General features: G+C 20.4%; 6 protein-coding genes across 11 annotated transcripts; 3 read left to right on the forward strand and 3 right to left on the reverse strand.

Annotated features, from left to right (window-relative positions):
- Nucleotides 1-5: 5 nt before the first annotated feature.
- LOC107994709 (large ribosomal subunit protein eL14) lies at nt 6-1,300 on the reverse strand. Of its 2 annotated transcripts, none has more exons than XM_017051728.3 (4): nt 1,159-1,300; nt 757-858; nt 326-520; nt 6-194 (listed from the first exon to the last, which is right to left on the reverse strand). In XM_017051728.3, exons 1-4 carry the CDS (start codon nt 1,159-1,161, stop codon nt 45-47), a joined length of 450 nt encoding a protein of 149 aa, XP_016907217.1. In that variant the 5' UTR covers nt 1,162-1,300; the 3' UTR covers nt 6-44. The 2 variants fall into 2 exon arrangements, with proteins under 2 accessions (XP_016907217.1, XP_016907218.1); XM_017051729.3 differs by having other exon boundaries at nt 968-1,175.
- Nucleotides 1,301-1,484: 184 nt separating this feature from the next.
- On the forward strand, nt 1,485-6,769 carry LOC107994777 (HEAT repeat-containing protein 6). Of its 2 annotated transcripts, XM_062077771.1 has the most exons (12): nt 1,485-1,949; nt 2,085-2,330; nt 2,423-2,650; nt 2,714-3,539; nt 3,621-3,913; nt 3,992-4,333; nt 4,543-4,790; nt 4,925-5,144; nt 5,331-5,408; nt 5,478-5,684; nt 5,779-5,895; nt 6,064-6,769. In XM_062077771.1, the coding sequence occupies exons 1-12, from the start codon at nt 1,785-1,787 to the stop codon at nt 6,244-6,246; spliced, it is 3,153 nt and encodes a 1,050-aa protein (XP_061933755.1). In that variant the 5' UTR covers nt 1,485-1,784; the 3' UTR covers nt 6,247-6,769. The 2 variants fall into 2 exon arrangements, with proteins under 2 accessions (XP_061933755.1, XP_016907318.1); XM_017051829.3 differs by lacking the exons at nt 5,779-5,895; nt 6,064-6,769 and having other exon boundaries at nt 5,475-5,617.
- A 154-nt stretch (nt 6,770-6,923) lies between these two features.
- On the reverse strand, nt 6,924-8,838 carry LOC107994776 (PRKR-interacting protein 1 homolog). The gene is made up of 3 exons (XM_017051827.3): nt 8,245-8,838; nt 7,790-7,969; nt 6,924-7,614 (listed from the first exon to the last, which is right to left on the reverse strand). The coding sequence occupies exons 1-3, from the start codon at nt 8,341-8,343 to the stop codon at nt 7,255-7,257; spliced, it is 639 nt and encodes a 212-aa protein (XP_016907316.1). The 5' UTR covers nt 8,344-8,838; the 3' UTR covers nt 6,924-7,254.
- Nucleotides 8,839-9,222: 384 nt separating this feature from the next.
- LOC107994774 (E3 ubiquitin-protein ligase RNF25) lies at nt 9,223-13,509 on the forward strand. 2 transcript variants are annotated; one of them, XR_001765381.3, is made up of 7 exons: nt 9,223-9,388; nt 9,469-9,540; nt 10,809-11,049; nt 11,348-11,566; nt 11,664-11,966; nt 12,157-12,375; nt 12,472-13,509. XR_001765381.3 is itself a non-coding variant. In XM_017051826.3 (6 exons), exons 1-6 carry the CDS (start codon nt 9,363-9,365, stop codon nt 12,322-12,324), a joined length of 1,029 nt encoding a protein of 342 aa, XP_016907315.1. In that variant the 5' UTR covers nt 9,223-9,362; the 3' UTR covers nt 12,325-13,509. The 2 variants fall into 2 exon arrangements, 1 of the variants encoding a protein (XP_016907315.1); XM_017051826.3 differs by having other exon boundaries at nt 12,157-13,509.
- Nucleotides 13,510-14,640: 1,131 nt separating this feature from the next.
- LOC107994771 (tuftelin) lies at nt 14,641-17,302 on the reverse strand. Of its 2 annotated transcripts, XM_017051822.2 has the most exons (4): nt 16,963-17,188; nt 15,452-16,605; nt 15,295-15,354; nt 14,641-15,197 (listed from the first exon to the last, which is right to left on the reverse strand). In XM_017051822.2, exons 1-4 carry the CDS (start codon nt 17,012-17,014, stop codon nt 14,949-14,951), a joined length of 1,515 nt encoding a protein of 504 aa, XP_016907311.1. In that variant the 5' UTR covers nt 17,015-17,188; the 3' UTR covers nt 14,641-14,948. The 2 variants fall into 2 exon arrangements, with proteins under 2 accessions (XP_016907311.1, XP_016907312.1); XM_017051823.3 differs by having other exon boundaries at nt 15,452-17,302.
- Nucleotides 17,303-17,347: 45 nt separating this feature from the next.
- On the forward strand, nt 17,348-22,631 carry LOC107994773 (cytoplasmic protein NCK1). 2 transcript variants are annotated; one of them, XM_017051825.3, is made up of 3 exons: nt 17,348-17,802; nt 20,730-21,667; nt 21,837-22,631. In XM_017051825.3, the coding sequence occupies exons 1-3, from the start codon at nt 17,784-17,786 to the stop codon at nt 22,056-22,058; spliced, it is 1,179 nt and encodes a 392-aa protein (XP_016907314.1). In that variant the 5' UTR covers nt 17,348-17,783; the 3' UTR covers nt 22,059-22,631. The 2 variants fall into 2 exon arrangements, with proteins under 2 accessions (XP_016907314.1, XP_061933928.1); XM_062077944.1 differs by lacking the exon at nt 17,348-17,802 and adding an exon at nt 19,348-19,586.
- The last annotated feature ends 69 nt before the right edge of the window (nt 22,632-22,700 follow it).

A 22,700-nucleotide genomic window follows, 5' to 3' on the forward strand; every position in this document is an offset into this window, starting at 1 on the left:
GCTAATTGTAAGATAATTTTGTATTTATTTCATAGAATAAAAAATCACTTCTTTTCAACTTTTTTACTGGTACCTGTAGCCTTTGTTTTCTTAGCTTTCTTTTTTAATCTGTAAAATGCATCTGTCCTCAATTTGTTTCTAATTTGTCTTGCTTTTCTTAATTTAAAACGATCAAAATCACTAAGTTCCAGCCGCTAAAATTAAGTAAATATATTTTTTATTACTATATAAATAACTTTTTTTTATTATTATGCATAAAAAACATATAAAAATGTGTATATGATGATTTAATATATATATTATGTATATATATAATTATACTTACTTTTTTCTTGGCTTCAACCTTTCTTGCCCACATAGTTTGTTTCCAAAGGTCATTAATGTTTGCAGCTTCCCATGCTTTACGTACAACACGGGTGGATCCAGTATATGGGAAACGTATACGGAATTTAGTTAAATGAAGATCATTTAATCTCATTTCACAACGTGGAACATTTGAAGAAGGCCCATCAACTAAAACCTAAAAAAAAAAAAATTAAAATTTAATATAAAATACTATTATTTCCTTAATATATAATTATTAAATATTTTGCATCAGTGAAAGTATATTGACATCAATTATATCTCAGTCGGCAATTCCTATCAAGATACTGGATCATCATTATTATATATAACTTATATTTATAATTTATATTAAATAATCTTTAATTTAATATTTAATAAAAAATATAGTATATTTATAAAATTTTATTTTACCCGATTTTGATCAATGATGTCTACAATGGCAACAAGTTTACCTTTATGCGGCCCATCGCTCACATAAGCAATACGACCAGATTCTACAAACCTTTGAAATGGCTATTTAAGAAAAAAAAATCCAATTATTTTTATAATAATGAAAAATTATATTATAAATTATAAATAATTTCTAATTATTAATTTAATATATATAATTTACAATACATACCATGTGGTTGAAAACTATGAAAAATGCAAGGTTATATTGAATAATTTTTATATTTCTTATGCATTTTTAAGAATAAATAAATATAAATTAAATTATAAAACATATAAAAACAATTTTTTTTAAATGATAAATTCATAATACTATAAATTTTATGAATAATATCAATAAATTTAAAACTACGCTACACTTACCATGGTTTACCGGAAGCAAAAGACCTATGTAATCTATAACCGGATTAAGCATTGTTGACACCAACTGATAAAAGTAATTTTTCTATTCAAAAATTCCCTAGATACAATTTATAAAAAATAAATAAATAAATATTAATTTATTTTGTATTAATTAAAAAAGTAATAAAATATATATACACGTAAATTATTATATCAAATAATTCACTTAATATATCATATATCATTATATATCATTAAGCTCGATACAATTCATAAGAAATGGCAAATTGTTACAAACTGTTCATTTAAATTGAACTTAATATTTAGATATTAAAAAAAAAAAAAAAAAATCTTTATTTATATTGAGCTTGATACTTAGGTGTAAAAAGAATATTTTTATATGTGATATTTACAATATTTAATGAAATATATATATAATTTCTAATTTTATTATTTTAAATCGAAGACTGTAGAAAATTTCTGATTTTTGCATTAATATTTTAATTTGTGTGATACAAAGATTTTGAAAAGTATTAAATCTATCGTATACTTCGTCTGTGGCATAACTGTTGAAAATATTTATATACGATATAAATATTTCTTATTAAAGTATCTTTTAATTTCTAAATAGATAAAAATATTAAAAAATGACTTTAACGAATATAAACCATACAAATTATGCAACAAAATTTAATTATATAGTAGAAAAATTACTTGTATTGACAAAGAATTATGAAACGAAATTAATTAACAATTATCTTTGTGTTCTTAATAATCTTGATTATCGTTATTTAACAGATTTAAATAATGATGTAAGTTCAATCATATAGTGTAATAAAATAATTTGTTTTATTTTAATTAAAATATAATGCAAAATTTATATATATATATGTATATATAAACAAATATATATGTATGTTTATGTATATATCGTAATAATGTTTTAGGGAGTGCAATTATTAATTAAACAATTATGTAATATCATTACATTTGCAGAAACAACTTTGATTCAAAGTTTTTGCAGATTTTTAATCAATATAATTCAAAATAATATTAATTTTCAAGAACATATATTTATACATTGTAAACAGTGGTTTATAGAAGTTTTTAAATTTGCATTACCTATTACGCATAATGATATTCTTTTAGCTCTAAAAAGTTTTTTAATGAATAAGCAATTTAACGATATTGATGTAAGTATATATTTTTTAAAAAATATATTTTATTATAATTATTATGAATATATAATATTTAAAATACTTAAATTAAAAATATGTATTTATAGTATTTGAAATTATTGATTGAAGATAATCAATTATTAAAAAAATATTTAAATTCATCTGATACACAATGGAATGAAACTCATTATTATGCAATTAATTGTTTAGAAGGAATTTTGATGAGTGGCAATGGTGTTTTTATAACAAAGGAATTGATATATACCATTAAAAATATTACATTAAATATTGTTTCTTCTTTGTATATAAATGATAATAAATATTATCATACTAAAGTAAGTAATAGATATAAAACAGAAATTAAATTTTATAATATTAATTACAAATTAAATTTATAGATATTATGTTCATGTTTACATATTCTGCAAATGATAACAGTTAATGAAGTATTACCACATTCTATTGACTTTATGGGTGAAATTTTGGGAGTTGTACAAGCATTTTTATTTTATGGTCTTAAAGATTATTCTCCTTTAAAACCACAATTACTTCGTCCAGCAGTAATGAATCTTCCAGAACGAATTCATGTAATTCCTAAATGTAAAAATTTAAAAAATCATAAAGCAAAATTAAGAAAGCAACCTATTAAAAAAGTTGTTACAGAAGTAAAGAATAACATTGTATTAGAATGCAAAGGAATTAATATATATTCAAGTGATTCAGATACCTCAGATACTGAAAATAGTAATTCTGTTATTATGGATTCTAAAATAAGATTAGAAACTGTACGATTACTTCAAATACTTATTGAAAATTCACCAAGTCGTGAAATATTTGGATTTTGGCCACAAATTATTGCTACTGGATCACGCAATAATGCTAGAGTATTGACTAGAAGTATTTTAAAAGAATCTGTATCTAAAGTGAAACAGCACATGTTAAGTACATTAACAGAATTATTGATTGATGTTAAACCTTTTTTAATACATGCAGAAGAAGTTGATCAAATGTCTTTTAGTACTTTTTTTGGTACAGTTTCTCTAATGATTAAAGAATTGCATTTTACTTTATCTTTGATCTTAAATAGTGAAACAAATGTGGCAGTCTTAACACATGGTTTAAAATGCGCTGCTGCTCTAATTCAGGGTACACCATATGCACGTTTGAAAACAGGACTTGCTACAAAATTAATGAGAAATTGTAGGCCATATATATTTTACAAAGGTATTCTTATTATTAATACTTTTTATTATATTTATATTGTTTTATAAGAAATAAAATGTCATGTTCTTATTTATTATATAGATCCAACAGTTCGTGTTGCTGCATTATCAGCTTTTGAAGCCATTGCTTCTTGTGATCCAGTGACTGTAGAAATATTTGAAATACTTGGAAAACAATTAACTATAAATAAAGATCAACTATATTTAAATACTTCAATTGATAAAGCAGAAAAAAATATAGAAGAAGAAAATAATGAAGAAATTGATATTGAAGATCTTAAAGATAATTTGACAAATGAATATAATAATAAATTATTCAAACAGACAAATATCTGTTTTCTAATTCATGTTTGTTTGGAAAATATATCAAATAAGGTATACATATATTTTAAGTTAGCAATTTAATTATAAAAAACAATTTTAAGAAATAAATAATGATTTATTTGATTATAGACAATGAGTACACCTGTTCGTCTTCAATCATTAAAACTAATTGGTAGAATGGCATTTAGTACCAAAAGTCTTGTATTTTCACAAATAGAATTGATTACAATAACTTTAATAGAAGTCATACAAGATTCTGAAACACAAGTAATATTACATGCTTGCAGAGCTCTAGAAATTATGGCTGGTTGTCTCATGAACATTGATTCAGAAAATAGTAATGCTCTAATATTTTGGAATATTATATTTGATCCTATAATATCACTTCTTCAATATCCACAAACAATAATAAGAGAAGCTGCATGTGATTGTTTAGGCAATATTAATTCTATTGTATTTGCCCAACTTCAAGTAAGTATTTATACAAATTAAAAATTTAAATAATTTGTATATATTTTTATATAACATTTTTTTACATTATAAAACATATTAAAACATTTAATGTAAAAAAAATTTATTAATTATTTATATTGTTATTAAATATAATAAAATAATAAATCATTTAGAAAAATATTTTAAAATCTAATATTTATATATAACTGTTATAAATATTCTTTTAGAGAAAACAAGCAATTTTAATTATTACAGTACTGTTTGGTACAGTACATGATGAAGAAAGTGCTGTAAGAGCTGCTGGATTACGAGCATTAGGAATGTTAGTCACATTACCTGCATTAAGAGAAGAAACTGGATTTTTAATGGATTTAGCTGATATAGTTTGTTTAACTGCTGATGATAAAAATCTCGGTGTTCGTATCAAAGGAGCATGGGCGTTAGCTAATTTGTGCAATTGCCTTTCTAAAGAAAAGTTAGTTATAGATATATAAATGTTTAACTAATATTTTTTAATTATTCTAAATTATTTTATATTTATAAAATCATATATTAATTTTATATAAAAATTTAAGTTTTTTAAAAATTTTTATAAAATATTTTTTGCAGAGATTATGAAGATATTGAATCTATTTCTTTAGAAATTTTATTACCAAAGATATATCAAATCAGTATTAAAGCATCTAAGGATAATGATAAAGTAAAATGTAATGCCGTTCGAGCCCTTGGAAATATTTTATATTTATGTTCTAACAAACATATATTGAAAGATACATCATCAGGTTTAGAGACTTTGATAAATTGCGCTATAGTAGGAAATGATATGAAGGTATGTAAATTAAAATATATCAATTAAGCAATTTGAAATACAATCAAGAAATTTGTATTTCATATCTTATAATTTGAAAATTTTTATATGTATTAATTATTTTTATATTAAATTAAATATTATTTTAATTTCTTTTTATTATTATATTTTATGTTTTAATATATTTTTCTATATTATATATTAAAGGTGCGTTGGAATGCATGTCGAGCTCTGGGTTTAGTTTTAAGTAATAATCCAGATAATATATTACCATCTTCTTGGCGAGTATGTAATAAATATAATAAGATTTTAATTTTTTATATTATAATTAATACAATTTTTTTGTTTTAGTAGGATCAAGTATTTCCAGCATTATGCAATCTAATTTGCAATAGTCCAAATTTTAAAGTGCGTACTAACGCAGCATGGGCATTATATTCTTGTAATTCCTATGGAAAATATATAATAATTTTATGGAAAAGTCTTATTTTAGCTTTTGAAAATTCTCAATATGTACCGAGTTATATCGAGTATCCTCATCGTGATGCTCTTATTCAACAGGTAATTAATATTATTATTAAATATGAAATAATTAAATAATAAATCTATAATCGAAATTATATGTATATAAATATTATCATTATTATGTTTTTAGTTGTGCCTTACTCTTAGTCATGTGGCTGCTTATACAGAAGTATCAGATTTACAAAATCTTTGGGCAGAAATAAGTGAACATATAAATGATGTTTCTAGTTACATAAAACAATTTCAAGTATGATTTCCTTATTTATTAAAAAATTAAACTATTTATTAAAATATATTAATTTTATTAATATTATCATATTTATTCTAAACTTTTTATTCTAAAAAATAATTTTTATTAATTTATTAATTTAAAAATTTGTTCATACATATATGCATATATGTATATATTTTTTAGGAAATTATTGTTCCTGAAAAAATGGGAGATATAATAAAGGCAAAATCTCAATTGGAAAAATATATGAAAAATGCTTTATTATTAGAAGAACGAAAAATTGCCCAAAGTTTAGCAAGCATTTTTGAAAGAACTAACCGATTTGATAATTTAGATGATATTATTTCTCTAAATAATGTACAATAGTAAAAAATAATTAATATTATATATATATGTTATATATTTATAAATTAATTGTATACTATAATTGTATATATGTATATACAATTATATATATATATATCCTGCATTCGAAATTATACATATAATTATATATATTTATATCTATTATATATATATCTTAAATCTTGTATCTATTATATTATATATATTATATATTATATATATATTTAAACCATGTAAGTATTGTTCGCGACTGACAAAAAAAATTTTTCGTTATAGAAACATGACAAACTTTTTTTTATAATACATAATGCTACATGATTTTATTGGTATATTTTTAATTAATATATATATATGCTTATTTTTATGAATATATCAATTAGATTCATCTAATCAACTAATCAAATTCATCGAAATTAACTAATTATATTTTTTTTTAAATTTTTTAAGTCGCGAACAGTATATATATATATATGTACATAATAAGCATATAGAATGATTCTAAATAAATATTTTAAAAATAAAGATTATATTGAATTGAAAAAAATTTGTTTTTAGGAAATAAATAGAAATAATAAAATATATAAATGTAAATGCAAATATTACAAATATTAAGATAATTTTTAAATTAAATAGATTTTTTAAAATAATATAATAGTATATTTATCAGTATGATAAAATATAAAGAAAATTATATTATATAATTTTTAATTGTTGAATTATTTTTATTTACATGGATTACATTATATATAAAATCTATAAATTTTAAATATATCATTTGTTATATATCTGAAATATGTTAAAATTAACTAAAATGTAAATATTTTATAATTTTTTTATTTAAATTTTTCTCTAATATTATTTATAATATTATTTAGATTTTTCAAATTTTACTTATTATTAAATGCCTATGATATCTTTTCTAAAATAATTTTAGCCAAAAAAATATTAAAATTAAAATTACAATTTTTTATTTATTTTTTACTTTAATTGTTATAATTACTGCTTTAATCCAAATCTTTTTTATTTTTGTTAAGGAGTTGAATTGTTTACATTTATATCTATATATTCTATATTATCAACTTTATTTTTATTTGTATTTGAAATAGAATTTGATTCTTCGGATTGACTAAAATCTTTTGAACTTAATATATTTTTAATTATTTTATCATTTTTATTATTTAATTCTTGTTTATTTAAATTTTCTTCTTCTGAAGAATATATATTATTTTCATTCTTGCTGTGTTGTTCTACATTTGTAATTTTTATCTTTTTCTTTTGTTTCCATTTCTGTTTTTTTTTTAATCTTTTTGCTCTTTTTTTTGCAGTTATTTCCTTAGCTATTCTTTTATTTTCTTCAATTTTTTTATGATATTCTGCATCTAAAAGCTCCTAATGAAAACATTAAATGAAATAAGAACAATTTTGTATTATTTATTTCTACATTTAATCTAATAAAAATAATTTTTATATTCAATAATATAAAATTTAATTCATGTTAAATAATTATATTTTAAAAATAATTTATATATATATAAAATCATATGAGTAAAATTATTTTTGTTACCTTATGACCTTTTTCTTGAATAAATTTTTGTCGAGCATATTCTTTACGTCTTAAATGTCTATATACATGAAATTCTCCACTACCAGCACCAGCACTACTACCCATTACATTACGAACAAATTCTGGTACTGTAGGTGTACTTTTAGCTTTAGGTCTTTCTGGCAATATAATAGGTTTTTCCTATTACCACAAATAAATAAATACTTTATATTAACAATATTAGGCATTTGAAAAAAATAAAATCAATTTAATACAGAGATCATAGACATTATATGAATATATTATATGAATATATATTTATATATTCATATTATATATTGTCAAATTATTTTTAATGACAATATTGTTATAAAACAATAAAAATGATTTGTATAACATTTTTTGATTTGTTTGAAATTAACAAAGAAAAAAATAAAAATATAACTAGAAGAATGTTTTTATATTTTAATATTTACCGGATTTTTCATCAATTTTTGAAGTTTTAATCGTTGTAAATCAATTGCTGTTTTTGCAACAACAGGTTTTTCTTCTTCTTTTTCTTTATTCTCTGGCATAATGACATATATTTTTATACAATAAGAAACTTTATTAATTTTATTATAATTTATACATTCGTTATCAAACTATAATAATAAGAGGTTATATACATGATAACAAAAGTGAAACGTACAATATAAAATCAATATAATTACAGCGATTCTTTATATACAAAACTAAAAATATAATTAATTATATAAAAATATATGAGTATAAATATTATATAAAAAATTTAATTATAAGAAATACTAAAAAATATATTTTTCCATAATTAATAACTTAAAAATATTTTATAATTATATATTTGTATGATACTATATTATATTTTTATTTATGTATACTTATATTTCTTTATATATAAACTTATATTATATTTTTAATATAAATATTTCTATTTTTCTTTATTATTTTATTTTAATTATTATTTTATTATTAACTATTAACTTTTATGCTGTTTATTAAATTTTGTTTGTTACATTTAACAGAGATAAACCTAAGAAAATTTAAGTACTAACATTACAATAATTTATTTCGATCACAAAATTTATTTGAAATAAGATTTATTCAAATAATTAATTATAATTATTTTTTTTTAGCAATATTTTTATTGTAATTGACTTTTAATAATCTTATTAAAATAAATACGATTAAATTAATACAATTTATATTATAATATATTTTAATATGCGATGTGAATACATATTATATATTATTATATGTTATTATATATTATATTTTATTATATGAAAACTATTTATTATAATAAGAATATGAGTACTTTATCAAGAATTTTTTATTAAAAAAAGCAAAATTAAATCATTTTTTCAATATAATTTTTCTTAGTAACTATAGTAACATATTACTAATAATTTTTGAAATGATCCAGTTGGTAACAGTAATAGTAGCAGAAGGCTTTCAATATTGACGCACATTGACGCTTATTGAGAATCTTGTAATCGTCGAAGACTAACAAAATTGTATTGTCAAATTCAAAGTGATTTTCACGAGACAAAATATATTATTGCATATTCTAAAAATGTCAGAGACGATAATAGACGAAAGGTAATTTTTGTAAAATTTTAGATTAGATATGCTTTGATGAATATTCAATTTTTTGAAATATATGTTAAAATATTTTGTAGAGTAACCGATGAAATTGAAGCTTTAAAAGCAATTTTGCTTGATGATGAGTTAAATATAAAGGAAAATGATAGGTAAGTTTTTTTCTACAAGAAATTTGATATTTGTAACCTAGTAATTGAATTAATTGTCATTTTTAAATTTTTAATCATTATAAATTATAGAAATTAATTTATAACAAAAATATATTTTTTTTAAAAAATAAATATGATAGTTAAGTACATGATTTATAAAAATTCAAATTTAATTGCAAAATAATAATTGTTAATTTCAAAATTCAATGAATATATTTTTTAAAAAGTAAAATATATTTGAATTTGAATTTTAATTTTAAAGATTAATATTAATTTTAAAAATAAATTATGATATATTATAATAATAAGATTATAACCATTAATTTAAATTAATTTCGTATAATTTGAATTATAATTTTTTTGAATTTATTAATTCATTTGAAAATAATATTACATTTATAATATCATGTAGAATTATTTAGTATATTTATTTTTTAAATCTATATATTTATTAATCATAGTAATGTTATAATTCTTAATATGATACAAGATCTTAATATTATAAAATTTTTATAATATTATAATTTATATATATTATGTTTATAATATTTAATATTATTTTTATTATTATTAATTAATTATTATTAATTTTTATTAATTATTATAAAAATAATATTAAATATATTTATATATTATATATTATATTATTAATTATTATAAAATATATATTATATAAGTTATAATAAAAAACAAATTTATGTTTTTGCAAATATATAATTATATATAAATTTAAATTTTCTAAAAATAAAAAAATTTAATTATTAAGAATTAAAATATTCAAATATTTAAATATTGTATAAAATATTTGTACAAAAAATCTGTAAGACAAAGAAATTTTATATGTTTACAATTACTATGTTATTATATAATAATAATTGTTATATATATTATATATATATATATATATTATACATTATAATTATATACATTATCATATAATAAATGTAATAATAAATATTAAATATTATAATATGATATATATATATATATATATAGAACAAAATTATCTTCATAAAAAGAATTATTAATCTATTTTTATTATTTTTTAATCTATTTATATTTATTTTTTAAATACTATAGAAAAAAAAAGCATTATGTATTTGTATTATATTTTTCTTTTTAGTTAATTTAATATTTTATTAATTAATATTTAATTATTTTATGTGTCATCAATTATGTGTATAAAATTATTAATTAGTTAATTTTAAAATTATTAATTAATTTATTGTTAGTTTTATTATGAATTATGAAAATCAATCTTTTTTCAGAGGTGAACCAGAATATATTGAGACTGTATTATTTCCTTCAACTGGTGAAGATTCACAGTCTCAATATGTTTGTGTAACTCTGATTGTTCAGTTACCTGCAGGATATCCTGATATATCACCTACTATTAATCTTAGAAATCCAAGAGGTTTGGATGAAAATACTGTAAGACTTATGCAATCAGATGCAGAAGCAAAATGTAAGAATTTTATAGGTCAACCAGTTATGTTTGAACTCATTGAGGTATGTATTACATATTAAAAATAATCAATTTGTAAAGTATTTTGTATATCAATTTGTAAATAACAATATATATTGAAATATATTAAAATATTGAGTTATTATATATTATATATTGTTATATGTTATATATTATATAAAAAATATATGTTTTTTATATTTTAGAAAAAAATATATTTTTAAATTTTATTACTATTGAAAATATTTACAATTTATATTGTTATTTATTAATTTATTAATTATAAAACTATTATTTTAATGATTGTATATTCATTATATTAATGTGATATTATTATAACAGTTAATAAGAGAACATCTTACAAGAAGTAATCTTCCAACGGATCAATGTGCCATATGCTTGTATGGTTTTCGGGAAGGAGATGAATTTACAAAAACTGAATGCTATCATTATTTTCACTCCCATTGTTTAGCAGCACATGTTGCTGCTGCAGAACGATATTATAGAGAGGAGCAAGAAAAATTGCCTCAATGGCAACAAGATACTACTAATAAATTTCAGGTATAATATTATTTAGTTAGTATAATTTGATATAAACAAAGTTGATTAATGACCATTAAATATATTAATGGCCATTAAATATATTATAATTTTATAGGCTATATGTCCTGTATGTCGAGAATCCATCAATTGTGATGTAGAAAGTTTATGGTCTGCTCCACCTCCAATTGATGTTGAAGCTGCTATCGATTTTTCAGTAACTGCAGAATTGAGAGAATTACAAAAGCAGATGGCAGCATTATTTTTAAGGCAACAAGAAAGGGGTGGTATAATTGATTTAGAAGCTGAAGGTGTAAAGACATTAGTTAGAACAGAAGATGAATCTGGTGCTACAACCGAAGGACCCAATCCTCCAGGAACTAGTGTAAATACCTATTCAGTGCAACCTGTTAATCAGATGGTATGTTAATTACATGTTAATTATATTGTATAAACATATTTTTATATAAATATTTTAATTGTTTTAATAAAAAATATATGTATAGTTGGGAATAGAGTTGATATTTATGATGTTTAATTTTATTAATATATAAAATTATATATTATATAAAATAATTTAATGATAAGTCGTTTTCTTTTAAATATCACAGTCAAAACAATCTTCACATCAAACTCAAAATGCTCACTATCAATCAAGACAATTACATCATAATTACCATGGGCATAATAATCATGGACATCGAAATAGAGGTCGTGGACGAGCTCATTATCGTCGACAATTTGACAGACTTAGACAAACGGAATCTACTCCCAGATGACAATGGGTTCGAGATAAATTATTTACTGTCTGGTCTCCTATTTTGCTAAATGTATACAATAATATGAATAGCATTAGTAGCATAATTATGTATGTATTATATAACAATTATTTAATTTTAAATTACTTTTATATTATGATATTATAGGTTTTATTGTTCAACAACATTCCCGTTATAACGTAATGGTGTATAAAATGGGATATGTTAAAACTTCCAAGGACTGTCTGTGTAGACTGAAGCCATGGTGCTCTTTTAAACGATCTACAATCGTACAAAGTTAGTTCTTTTTTTTAGTATAAATATGTATACAGAGCTGTAAGTACTGTAGCATATTACAAATAAATAAAAAAAAAATATATACGCAATCAAAATAATATATTAAAAATATTTTATACTAGTAATTTAATGATCTCAAAATATAAAAATAATATGTATTGCTTCCAAATCAATAATTTTCAAATAAATTTAACATAATTTATAATACTCATTTTCATGTAAAAATTTATTAATAATATAGATCGTGCTATATAACAGAGCAAACATGGATCAGTATTTAAACAGATATTTGTTTATTCCTTTTAAAGGAATCAAAAATTTAATTTTTGCTCTATGCATACAAAAGCAATGTAAATCCTTAGTAAAAATATGTAATGCTATTATATATCAAATTTAACATATGAAATATACCTTTCAAGAGTTGAGAATTTTGATTTAATGCATGAATCAACCACTACTTCTGAAACTATTCAAACAATGCACATTAGCATATTTTCAATGCAGAAAATTTTTTCCGTAAATATGTAATATTTATATTCAAACAATGTAAGTTACTTTTGTAATTTATTTGTATTTAATTTTACTATTACTTTATTTTTAAATATCTTGAAGAGATTTATTGTAAATATTTCTTTATTATATGCAAAAGAAGATTTTATTAATATGTAAAAATCTTCTTTGTAAGTGTGATATTTATAAACAGTATAAAATAAGAAAAAATTAAAAAAAAATAATTATAATTTTAGATCATTCCAATTCAATTAAATTAAGATATTAATTTTGTTATAATTATATAATTTTTTTTAGAATAATAAATTTGAATTAAAATTAATTATACATTATTAAGACTATTATGATGTCCAAGAATGCTTTTCTAAATGTCAAAATATATTAGTAAAATTATGTAAATTTCGTTACAATTAATTATTACCTATTTTTTTTAAATAGAATATGATAAAGTAATTTTATCCATTTTTTATAATTTATATATATATATATATATATATATATATATATATATATGAAATAACTTATCTCAATTAAAAATAAAAAATAATTAAAATGCTTAATTAAAAATTATCATAAATTAATATTATATATTTATTTGCTTTTATTATATAATATATTATATATATAAAATATATTCTCTAGTTCAATATGAGAATTAATTGTAATAATATAAAAAATTCTTTTTATATAAAAATTTTAACTTGATTATATTTTAAATATTTTTTTAAATTTATTTTTTTAATCAAAAAAGAATATACCTATCTTCTTGATGAATTTATATTTCATTTTTTAAAGAAAATCAGATGAAAAAAATATTTTTAAATTTGATTTTGATTTTAAATAATATTTATTTATATATCAAAAAAAGAAAATATTTCAATTATATTTAAATTTATATTTCAATATATTTACAATATAATTTTTCTTTTCTTTTCTTATATTTATAACATTGATATTATATTTATCTGTGATATTTTCAAAAAGAAAACTATATTTCAATTTCTACTATGCTTATTTTATAAATATATGTATATATATTTATGAAATTAAAATTTGAGAATTCATTGCATATTTGTGACTATAATCTTGATATTAAATCTTATAATCTTGATGTTTGTTTCTTATCAATGTAATAAAAATATTCAATGGAAAATGCTTTAAATTGTATTAATATTAATAATCGCAATAAACATTTTTCCATGAATAAAATTGTAATGTATACTAAATTAAAAATAAAATAAATTATAAAAATAACATATATATTGTTTTTGATTAATATAAAATACTTATATTATAAACAGCTTAATAAAAAATTTTAAATAAAATTTATTTTTCTATTATACATTCATTTAAAATCCATTTAATTAACATATAGAATTATACATTCATTTAAAATCCATTTAATATATAGAATCCAATTAACATATAGAATTTAAGATAAAAATTATAAGAATTTTTAAATGTAAGTAATATTAATACATTTATATTCTTATCTTTATTCTAAATTAAAAAATATGATCTAATAATATATAACAAAAATAATAAAATAATTCATTTTTATTATGTGTTTAAAATTTTACAACAATATTTTCATCTTCCATTAAAAACATACATTTGTTAGAATTGATAAAATATTTATACAAATTTTCAACTTAATAATATTTGTAACAATTATAAAATTACTATAATAATAATAATAATAATAATAATAATAATAATAATAATAATAATAATAAGTAATCAATTTTTAATCTATGATTTTTTTGAATGTAATACATAATTTGCAATTAAATCATAAATAATTAAAAATAAATAATAATTAGTAAAATAATTAAATACTATATAGTACACTGTTCTTTCAGTTTATTAAGTTTTAATTTTAAATGTTCAAGTTCTGTTTGTACTGGCTTATAAAAATCTTTAAATTGCAGCAAAATATTAGATGCTGTATCTAATAATACTGGATTGATGGATTTAGGTGATGGAATGTCTATAGAAATGGAACTAACAATACTGTTGTCACCATATCCTTCATCAATACTTTCATCTGAATTTTTTGTTAATGCTTTCAATTGATCTTTTAAATCCTATAAAATAATATAATTTTAATAAAATTATATTAAAATTCAGATTGTTTAAAAAAAATAAAAAAATATGTATTAAAAAATTATTAGCGAAAATTACTTTATTTCTTATTAAAACTTGTTTTAGGCATTCTTGTAAAGAAACATCCATCTTATTTTTCTAAAACAAAATATATATAAAATAATTATGTTATTTTTCCACTAAAGTTTGTTAATCTTACATAGATATTATAAATTTTATTTTTATTATTTTATACCATATTGTTCAAATGTCCCTTGATTTGAATACCATGAAGTTTATTTTCTAAACATTTTATTTTTCGTTTCTCTTGCCTAAGTTTTCTAATTAAAGCAGTGTTAGCTTCATATGATAATGTTTTTAAACGCTTATTTTCATTTATTATATCTTGCATTGAATTTAATTTTTCCTCTGCTTCTATATTTTTTGATTTTAAAAGCTTATATTGTGCAATCATTTTTGTTAATTGTAATCGCAATTGGAAAATTGCATCTTCTATCTGACTTTGTTCTTGCTTAGAAGAAAATAGAGTAGTCTGCAATGCTTCATTCTCAGATTTCAATTTTTGAATTTCAAGTTGTGCTTTACGCAATGTATTAACAGTTTGATTTTTTTCAGTTTCACATTTTTGTATATTTTCCTCCATAGTTGTAATTAATATACGTTGTTTGGCTAAAGCATTTTCCATCAATGCTTTGGAAACTTCATTACCTAAAAATCGTTTTTCTAATGCTTTTAACTCTGCCTTTGTACTTTGTAGTTCATCTTCTGTTAATTCTAACTTTGTAGAAACATCTGGAGAACTAGAAGTATTACTAATATCTAATGATTTTAAAATATTATTTGATTGATTTTGTGTCTTTAAATTTTGTATTTCACATTCCAAATCTTGTTTTTCTTTTTGATGTTTTTGAAGAAGTTCAATATAATCTGTATTCAATTGTTTATATCTAGTATTTATATTTGCTATAGTTTGTTGTCTTTGTTGTAAAATTCCTTGATAAGTATCAATTTCTAATTGTAAAGTCTTCTTGTTTGCTTGTAATCCATGTACTTGAGACTGATACCATTTTACAGATGTTTCTGATGAATCTAAATGATTATTTACATCTGTTAAAGTATTTTGTAATTTTTGTTTTTCTTGAATTACTAATTGCATTTCTACATACAATTCTGTTATTTTTCCTTTAAGCCCTTCATTAGCTGCAATTCTGGCATTGAGTTCAATGCGCATATTTTCTAAATCTATTCGAAATCGTTCATTTTCTAATTCTAGTAATGCAATACGTTTTGACAATTCTATATTTGAAACATCTGGTGTTGATAAATGTCTAATATGAAATTCATCACTTATTAATTGCAGGGAATCTGTTGATGTAGCAGAATCTAATTCTGCTTTAAATGAATCAGACAAATTGTCCATTATTTTAAATTATATAATAATTTAATATGATTAATGAAAAACTTTTTCAAAATTTTCTTTCATTAAATACAATCATATTATCAATAAAGTATAATTTAATTTTATAATATTAAAATATATTAATCCATTAATTTAATAATTCTACATTCTTTTAGATTTAATAAAATATATTTATTATATATATTTCATTTTGCTAAATTTTTATATATTTTTTTTAATGTTAAATTAATAAATATAAAAGATACTAAACATGACATATGTTAATATAAGTTTTTATGTTCTTAGATATCACGTTTAAGAGAAATACGATTATCATGTTAACATACCATTACAAATAATCACAAATATATAATGTAAAAGTCTAAACTTATTATACATATTAATTTATTTGATTTAAATGTAAATCTCAGATTTTAAATATCTACTTTGTGGAAAGAGCATAACTATTACTATATAATTTCATGAGAATGAACTTTGTATTAAAAAATTGTATTGAAAGTATTGTTATTTAACATTAAAAATTATGATAAAGGATTAATATTTTTTATATATAATTTATCATTTTAAATTTTTAAAAAATTAAAAAGTATATTATAATAAAAATATAAACAAAAATAAGAAATAAGAAATAACCTATCAATTGTATGACTGAATTTATGAGTAAAGATACTAAAATTATTTTATATCATGGCGCCAGCATCGTATTGGATGCAATTCACAGAGACGATAATCTCAGTTGCGCGCATGGTCGTTCAACGTCTTTAGATTAAGGGTGGGTCTGTTCTTTTTTCGGGAGGGGTCATGTAAATGTCTCTACGTATAATAATTAAAAAATATAATAATATCCACATCTTATGTATATTTTGTATGAATTTGTGAAAATTAATATTGTGTAAAAGTGTTGATATTATATTTCTGTGTTCAATGATCATTGACAACGTGACGGTGACCAAAACTTTTTGTTGGATGGAGTTTTCTATGATTTGTGCTATCTTTCCCTAATTTCCAGACCCCCTCTTTATTCGACCCGATTCCCCATAAAGATTCATTCCCCTATATACTCTAGTCGCTCCCGTTCATGGCGGCCCAGGGTGGGGGAAAACAAGCTGTATAACGACGTAAAATTTCGAAGCTTGTATGCAGGAATATGTCTAGTTTAAAAATCGGTAAGCTAATATTTATTTGTTTTTTTCAATAATAAAACGAGAAACTATCTTATTTCATAAATAATAAAAGGAACGGCTGAGTTAACTCGTGCTAATTGTTGCCCCTTTGCATCCAACACGCTTCTACTTTGCTTTTGTAGTATGGTAGACAAGAAGGCAATGAACGTACTCTATATACGTGCTTCGAAAATTACCAATTCTTCTTTAAGTTTTGCGCGAAGGGGAACAGAAAACAATTGTCCAATTCTTGTATACACGTTCCTTTGCGTATGTAAATATTTCACAATGGGCGGCACATTCGCGTGTTTTATCAAATCATCGCTTATGACATTTGTCGAATTTTATAATATATAAGCTATCTATAGTTGAAATTGTATTACAATTCTTTTTTTTCAATTTTTTCATAAGCTTTTTCCATTTTTTTCTTACATATACCTATAAAATATTAAATAATATTTTGTGTTCATTTTTTTTTATAGATATTTTTTATTTTATATTTTATATATTATATTTTATAATATAAAATAATATTAATTATAAAATAATTAATATTATAAAATAATATAATATATTTTATAATATATATTTTTTATTTTAGTTATTATTTTCATCATATGTTTTGATTCTTAAATGATTTTAGTAATATTTTTTATATTATTTTATTTTATAGTATATTGTAGGTAGCATGAATGTTTAATGTTCTTTTTATCGATCAATGATAGTATTGAAAATATTTTATTAATTATATCTTTTTAAATAATTTTTATAATTTTTTATTGAAAAAATAGATTAATAAAAATATTAAGTTTAATAACAATATTTAATCTAAAATTATATTTAAAATATTTATTTAATATATATATATATATATATATATTTTATTTCTAGTATTAATGATTTAATTTATCTTATCTTATCTCTAAAATATATTTTTTTAACAATTATATATACTTATCTTTAGAAGAAGATATAGTTTTTAATTAAATTTATAATATATTTTTTTATTATATTATATTTTTTTTTAATATATTTTTTTAAGTTATTTCATTCATGTATTTATATAATTAATTTATAAAAATATATTAATATTTCTAAATAATATTATTTTATATACATAAATATATAAATTATATATATATATATATAAAACATAATAAAATAGATTTTATTTTTTTCTTTATATATAATTTGTTATTTTTAAAATTATAAATAAAATATAGAATACAATATAAGAATATACAATTTTTTAATTAAAATTATATTTTTATATATTATATAAAATTTTTTTTAATAATAATTAAATTATATAATTTATATTAAGAATATTTAATAATTATTTATATTTGTAGTTATATTAAAAAAATTATGGAGATAATTTATATTAATAAAATAAGTATTCATATGTTATTTAACAAATAAATATATTTTTTTATCAAATATGTATATTTATATAAACTGTATGTATCATTTTTTTTGTGATATAAAAAAATATTATATTCTATAATATATCTATATGATATCAAGTTAATGATTGTTTTATTTTTCCTAAAGTGTTGGTAATGCACTTGCTTGCCCTACCCTTGAGAACGATGGACTCTGAGCAAAGAAATCAGCAGGTATATCAACACTAAACAAAAAGCTAAAGAATGAATGCCTGCTGCACTCACGCTGCCAACACAGAACAAGCAGATTTAATATTTATTCAAGTAGTGTGTGAGTAGCAGCTACTCACGCCACACTCAGACGTATATATCTGTTTTCGCACATGGCAGCCATGAAGCATGGTACGTTTTATTCTTGTATGCTTTGCTTTGTATGTAAATTTGTTTTAATGGCCATATCAGTATAATTTATCAAGAAAAAAGAGTTAATTAGTATATCTTTAATATATCTTAAAATATATTTCTAAGTAAATAGTCTATATTTTATTTTTTATATTAATTATATTAGAAAATATATAATATGGACTAAAAAAACTTAGAATAATTTTTTAAACAATTACATAAGTATATATGAAAATTTTTAAATTTTCAGCTAACTATTTCATAATAAATAATATTTCATAGTAAACATCAATTTGTTGATAATAGTTAATTGATAATAAATAAATTAATTTATAATATTGTTTATTTAATAATTTTTTTAAATTTCAGATTTTTTCAAATTTAAATTATAAATTATAATATATAAATTATATTTTTAAAAATATAATTTATTATCAAATATAATTTTTTAATCTTAAAAAATAATTATAAAATATATAAAAAACAAATATAAATAAATTATAAATAATATAGTTTATACTATATTAGTATATATAGTTAATATAGTTTATATCATATTATAACTATAATATATTTAATATTTTTTATTATTTTTGAAACATATTTACTCAATGTAGATAATATTTTATATATATTTAATTTTGCATTGCAGATAACATTATACATATACATAATTATTTTTTTTTAATTTCACAGACATACTATTCATGTTTTTTTTTTCTCGAGAAAAATATTACAGAAAATTATGAATAAATAACAATTTAATATCTAAATTAATTATATTCACTTAGATATTATTTAATATTGTAGATTCTGGATATATTAAATTTTAGATTTTTTATTTTTTAAATTTCAATATTATTTATTTTTTCTTTTAATTAATGTTATTATCATTAAATATATTAAATTTTATAAAGTATTATTTGTTTTATTTATGTTCATTGTTTTATTTAAATAATAAATTTTCTTATGATATAATATTTTTAAGAATATTTTTTTTATTCTAATAATTTTATATTTAAAAATTAAGAATATTACTAATCAAATTTTCATTACATATTTTGTGTATTATAGAAATATTATATTATTTTTAAAATTATAATAAAATATGAATTAAAAAATTTTAAAAATAACCATTTTCAGGCAAGACAAGTCAAGACGACGTATGCTATGTTGTCGCCAAATATGACTATGGAGCACAAGGTGCTCAAGAATTAGATTTACGTAAAAATGAACGTTATTTGCTTCTTGATGATTCTAAACACTGGTGGAGAGTACAAAGTGCGCGAGGGCAAGCTGGTTATGTGCCAAGTAATTATGTCAAGAAAGAAAAACCATCTCTTTTTGATAGTATCAAAAAGAAAGTCAAAAAGGGTTCTGGTTCAAAAACTCTACCATCCAGTAATTCACCATCTAGAGCTGTGGAATCTCCTATTATGGCTAGGCGCTTACCTGCTGATCCAAGTGAAGCAATAGGCACAGCAGTTGTCAAGTACAATTATCAAGCACAACAAGCAGATGAATTATCACTTGTTAAAGGTACTAGAATCTTAATATTGGAAAAAAGCAACGATGGTTGGTGGAGAGGTCAAAGTGGTACACAAGCAGGCTGGTTTCCATCAAATTATACTCAAGAAGAAGGAGATGCAGATGATACTCTTCATACATATGCAATGGCAGAAAATGTTCTTGATATTGTTGTAGCACTTTATTCATTTTCTTCTAATAATGATCAAGAACTATCTTTTGAAAAAGGTGATCGTTTGGAAATTCTTGACCGTCCGCCAGCAGATCCTGAATGGTATAAAGCACGAAACAGTCAAGGTCAAATAGGTCTAGTACCACGTAATTATCTTCAAGAACTCAGTGAATATTTGACTCAACCATATCGTGAAAGAGGAATGACAAGTAGTGAGATTAGTACAGGAGATTCCCTTGAAAGAAGGCCAGATCCTGGTGATAGACCACATCTTATTGGAAAACCTTGGTACTATGGTAGCATTTCACGTTCACAATGTGACACTTTATTGAATCAACATGGTCATGATGGTGACTTTTTAATTAGAGATAGTGAAACTAATGTAAGTATAATAATAAAAGTTATTTTAATTCAGTTTAAAATAATTTATTTGAATTATTATTTTACTAAACAATAATATTTTTATTATTTTACTAACAATAATAAATAATACATTTTTAATAAATTTTTATAATAAAATATTTTTATTTCTATATTATTATAACTTTTAGGTGGGAGATTATTCAGTATCTTTAAAAGCTCCAGGTCGTAATAAACACTTTAGGGTACACGTGGAAGGAGCATTATATTGTATTGGTCAAAGAAAATTTCATACATTAGACCAATTAGTAGATCATTATCAACGAGCGCCTATTTATACTAATAAGCAGGGTGAGAAATTGTATTTGGTGCGCCCATTGCCAAAAGGCAACCCCAGTAGTAATGGCTGCTAGGTGAATTCGTGCCATGAAACGGTCCATGCGCTTTGGAATGTATCTCTGAGATACGCAATGCCTGCCTAGTAATATCAATATCACACATCTCGTATGTTTATACATAATTAATATAATTGGTGAACTCATATATTAGTGTTTCTTGATTGTTTGTCCATTTACACTGATAAATAATTTATTACTCTAAGTAATTATCATCAACAATCTTTATCATTCATTGGAGCTTCCATACTATTTAGCAAACAAAGCTAAGAAAAACAAAACATTTGTACGGCAGCTATACGACAATTGACTAGTTGACACACAAAGCTTCTCATTATATCTACATATAATTGTAAAACACGACCGACCATGTTATTACAATTAATATATTTACAACTACGCGTAATGTAGACTGCAAGTATAATGATCAAATAATGGTTAATTATCATGCAATTATGACCGGTTAAGTGAATCTCTACTCTGAATCTATTGGTATTGAATTATGACAAAGACTAAGTGTTCATTTGTGATTTTGTATTTATTAGAAATTTTTAAGTAAATAAACTATATTTAAGTGTGCATCAGGTAAAATCTAGTTCTTTTACAATCCTTTTATTATTACTATATATTTTTGTTTACTATCTCTACTATTTTATATTT

The sequence above is a fragment of the Apis cerana genome, linkage group LG1, assembly GCF_029169275.1.
Source record: "Apis cerana isolate GH-2021 linkage group LG1, AcerK_1.0, whole genome shotgun sequence".
Taxonomy (NCBI): Eukaryota; Metazoa; Arthropoda; class Insecta; order Hymenoptera; family Apidae; genus Apis; species Apis cerana.

Bases quoted from the DNA above. Each gene is read 5' to 3' on its own strand.
- LOC107994709 (XM_017051728.3), bottom strand. The intron at 521-756 runs GTAAAATAAAAT...TTTTTTTTTTAG, and splicing joins ACATCATTGATCAAAATCGG to GTTTTAGTTGATGGGCCTTC. The intron at 195-325 runs GTAAGTATAATT...ACTTAATTTTAG, and splicing joins AGGTTGAAGCCAAGAAAAAA to CGGCTGGAACTTAGTGATTT.
- LOC107994777 (XM_062077771.1), top strand. From the start codon at position 1,785: ATGACTTTAACGAATATAAACCATACAAATTATGCAACAAAATTTAAT. The intron at 2,651-2,713 runs GTAAGTAATAGA...TTAAATTTATAG, and splicing joins ATAAATATTATCATACTAAA to ATATTATGTTCATGTTTACA. The intron at 4,334-4,542 runs GTAAGTATTTAT...ATATTCTTTTAG, and splicing joins TTGTATTTGCCCAACTTCAA to AGAAAACAAGCAATTTTAAT.
- LOC107994776 (XM_017051827.3), bottom strand. From the start codon at position 8,343: ATGCCAGAGAATAAAGAAAAAGAAGAAGAAAAACCTGTTGTTGCAAAA. The intron at 7,970-8,244 runs GTAAATATTAAA...TTGTGGTAATAG, and splicing joins AAAAATTGATGAAAAATCCG to GAAAAACCTATTATATTGCC. The intron at 7,615-7,789 runs GTAACAAAAATA...TGTTTTCATTAG, and splicing joins TTCAAGAAAAAGGTCATAAG to GAGCTTTTAGATGCAGAATA.
- LOC107994774 (XM_017051826.3), top strand. From the start codon at position 9,363: ATGTCAGAGACGATAATAGACGAAAG. The intron at 9,389-9,468 runs GTAATTTTTGTA...AATATTTTGTAG, and splicing joins GAGACGATAATAGACGAAAG to AGTAACCGATGAAATTGAAG. The intron at 9,541-10,808 runs GTAAGTTTTTTT...ATCTTTTTTCAG, and splicing joins AATATAAAGGAAAATGATAG to AGGTGAACCAGAATATATTG.
- LOC107994771 (XM_017051822.2), bottom strand. From the start codon at position 17,014: ATGTATAATAAGTTTAGACTTTTACATTATATATTTGTGATTATTTGT. The intron at 16,606-16,962 runs GTATGTTAACAT...CATTTAAAGCAG, and splicing joins ATTTGTGATTATTTGTAATG to AATTAGATTCTGCTACATCA. The intron at 15,198-15,294 runs GTAATTTTCGCT...ATTATTTTATAG, and splicing joins AAGTTTTAATAAGAAATAAA to GATTTAAAAGATCAATTGAA.
- LOC107994773 (XM_017051825.3), top strand. The intron at 21,668-21,836 runs GTAAGTATAATA...TATAACTTTTAG, and splicing joins TTAGAGATAGTGAAACTAAT to GTGGGAGATTATTCAGTATC.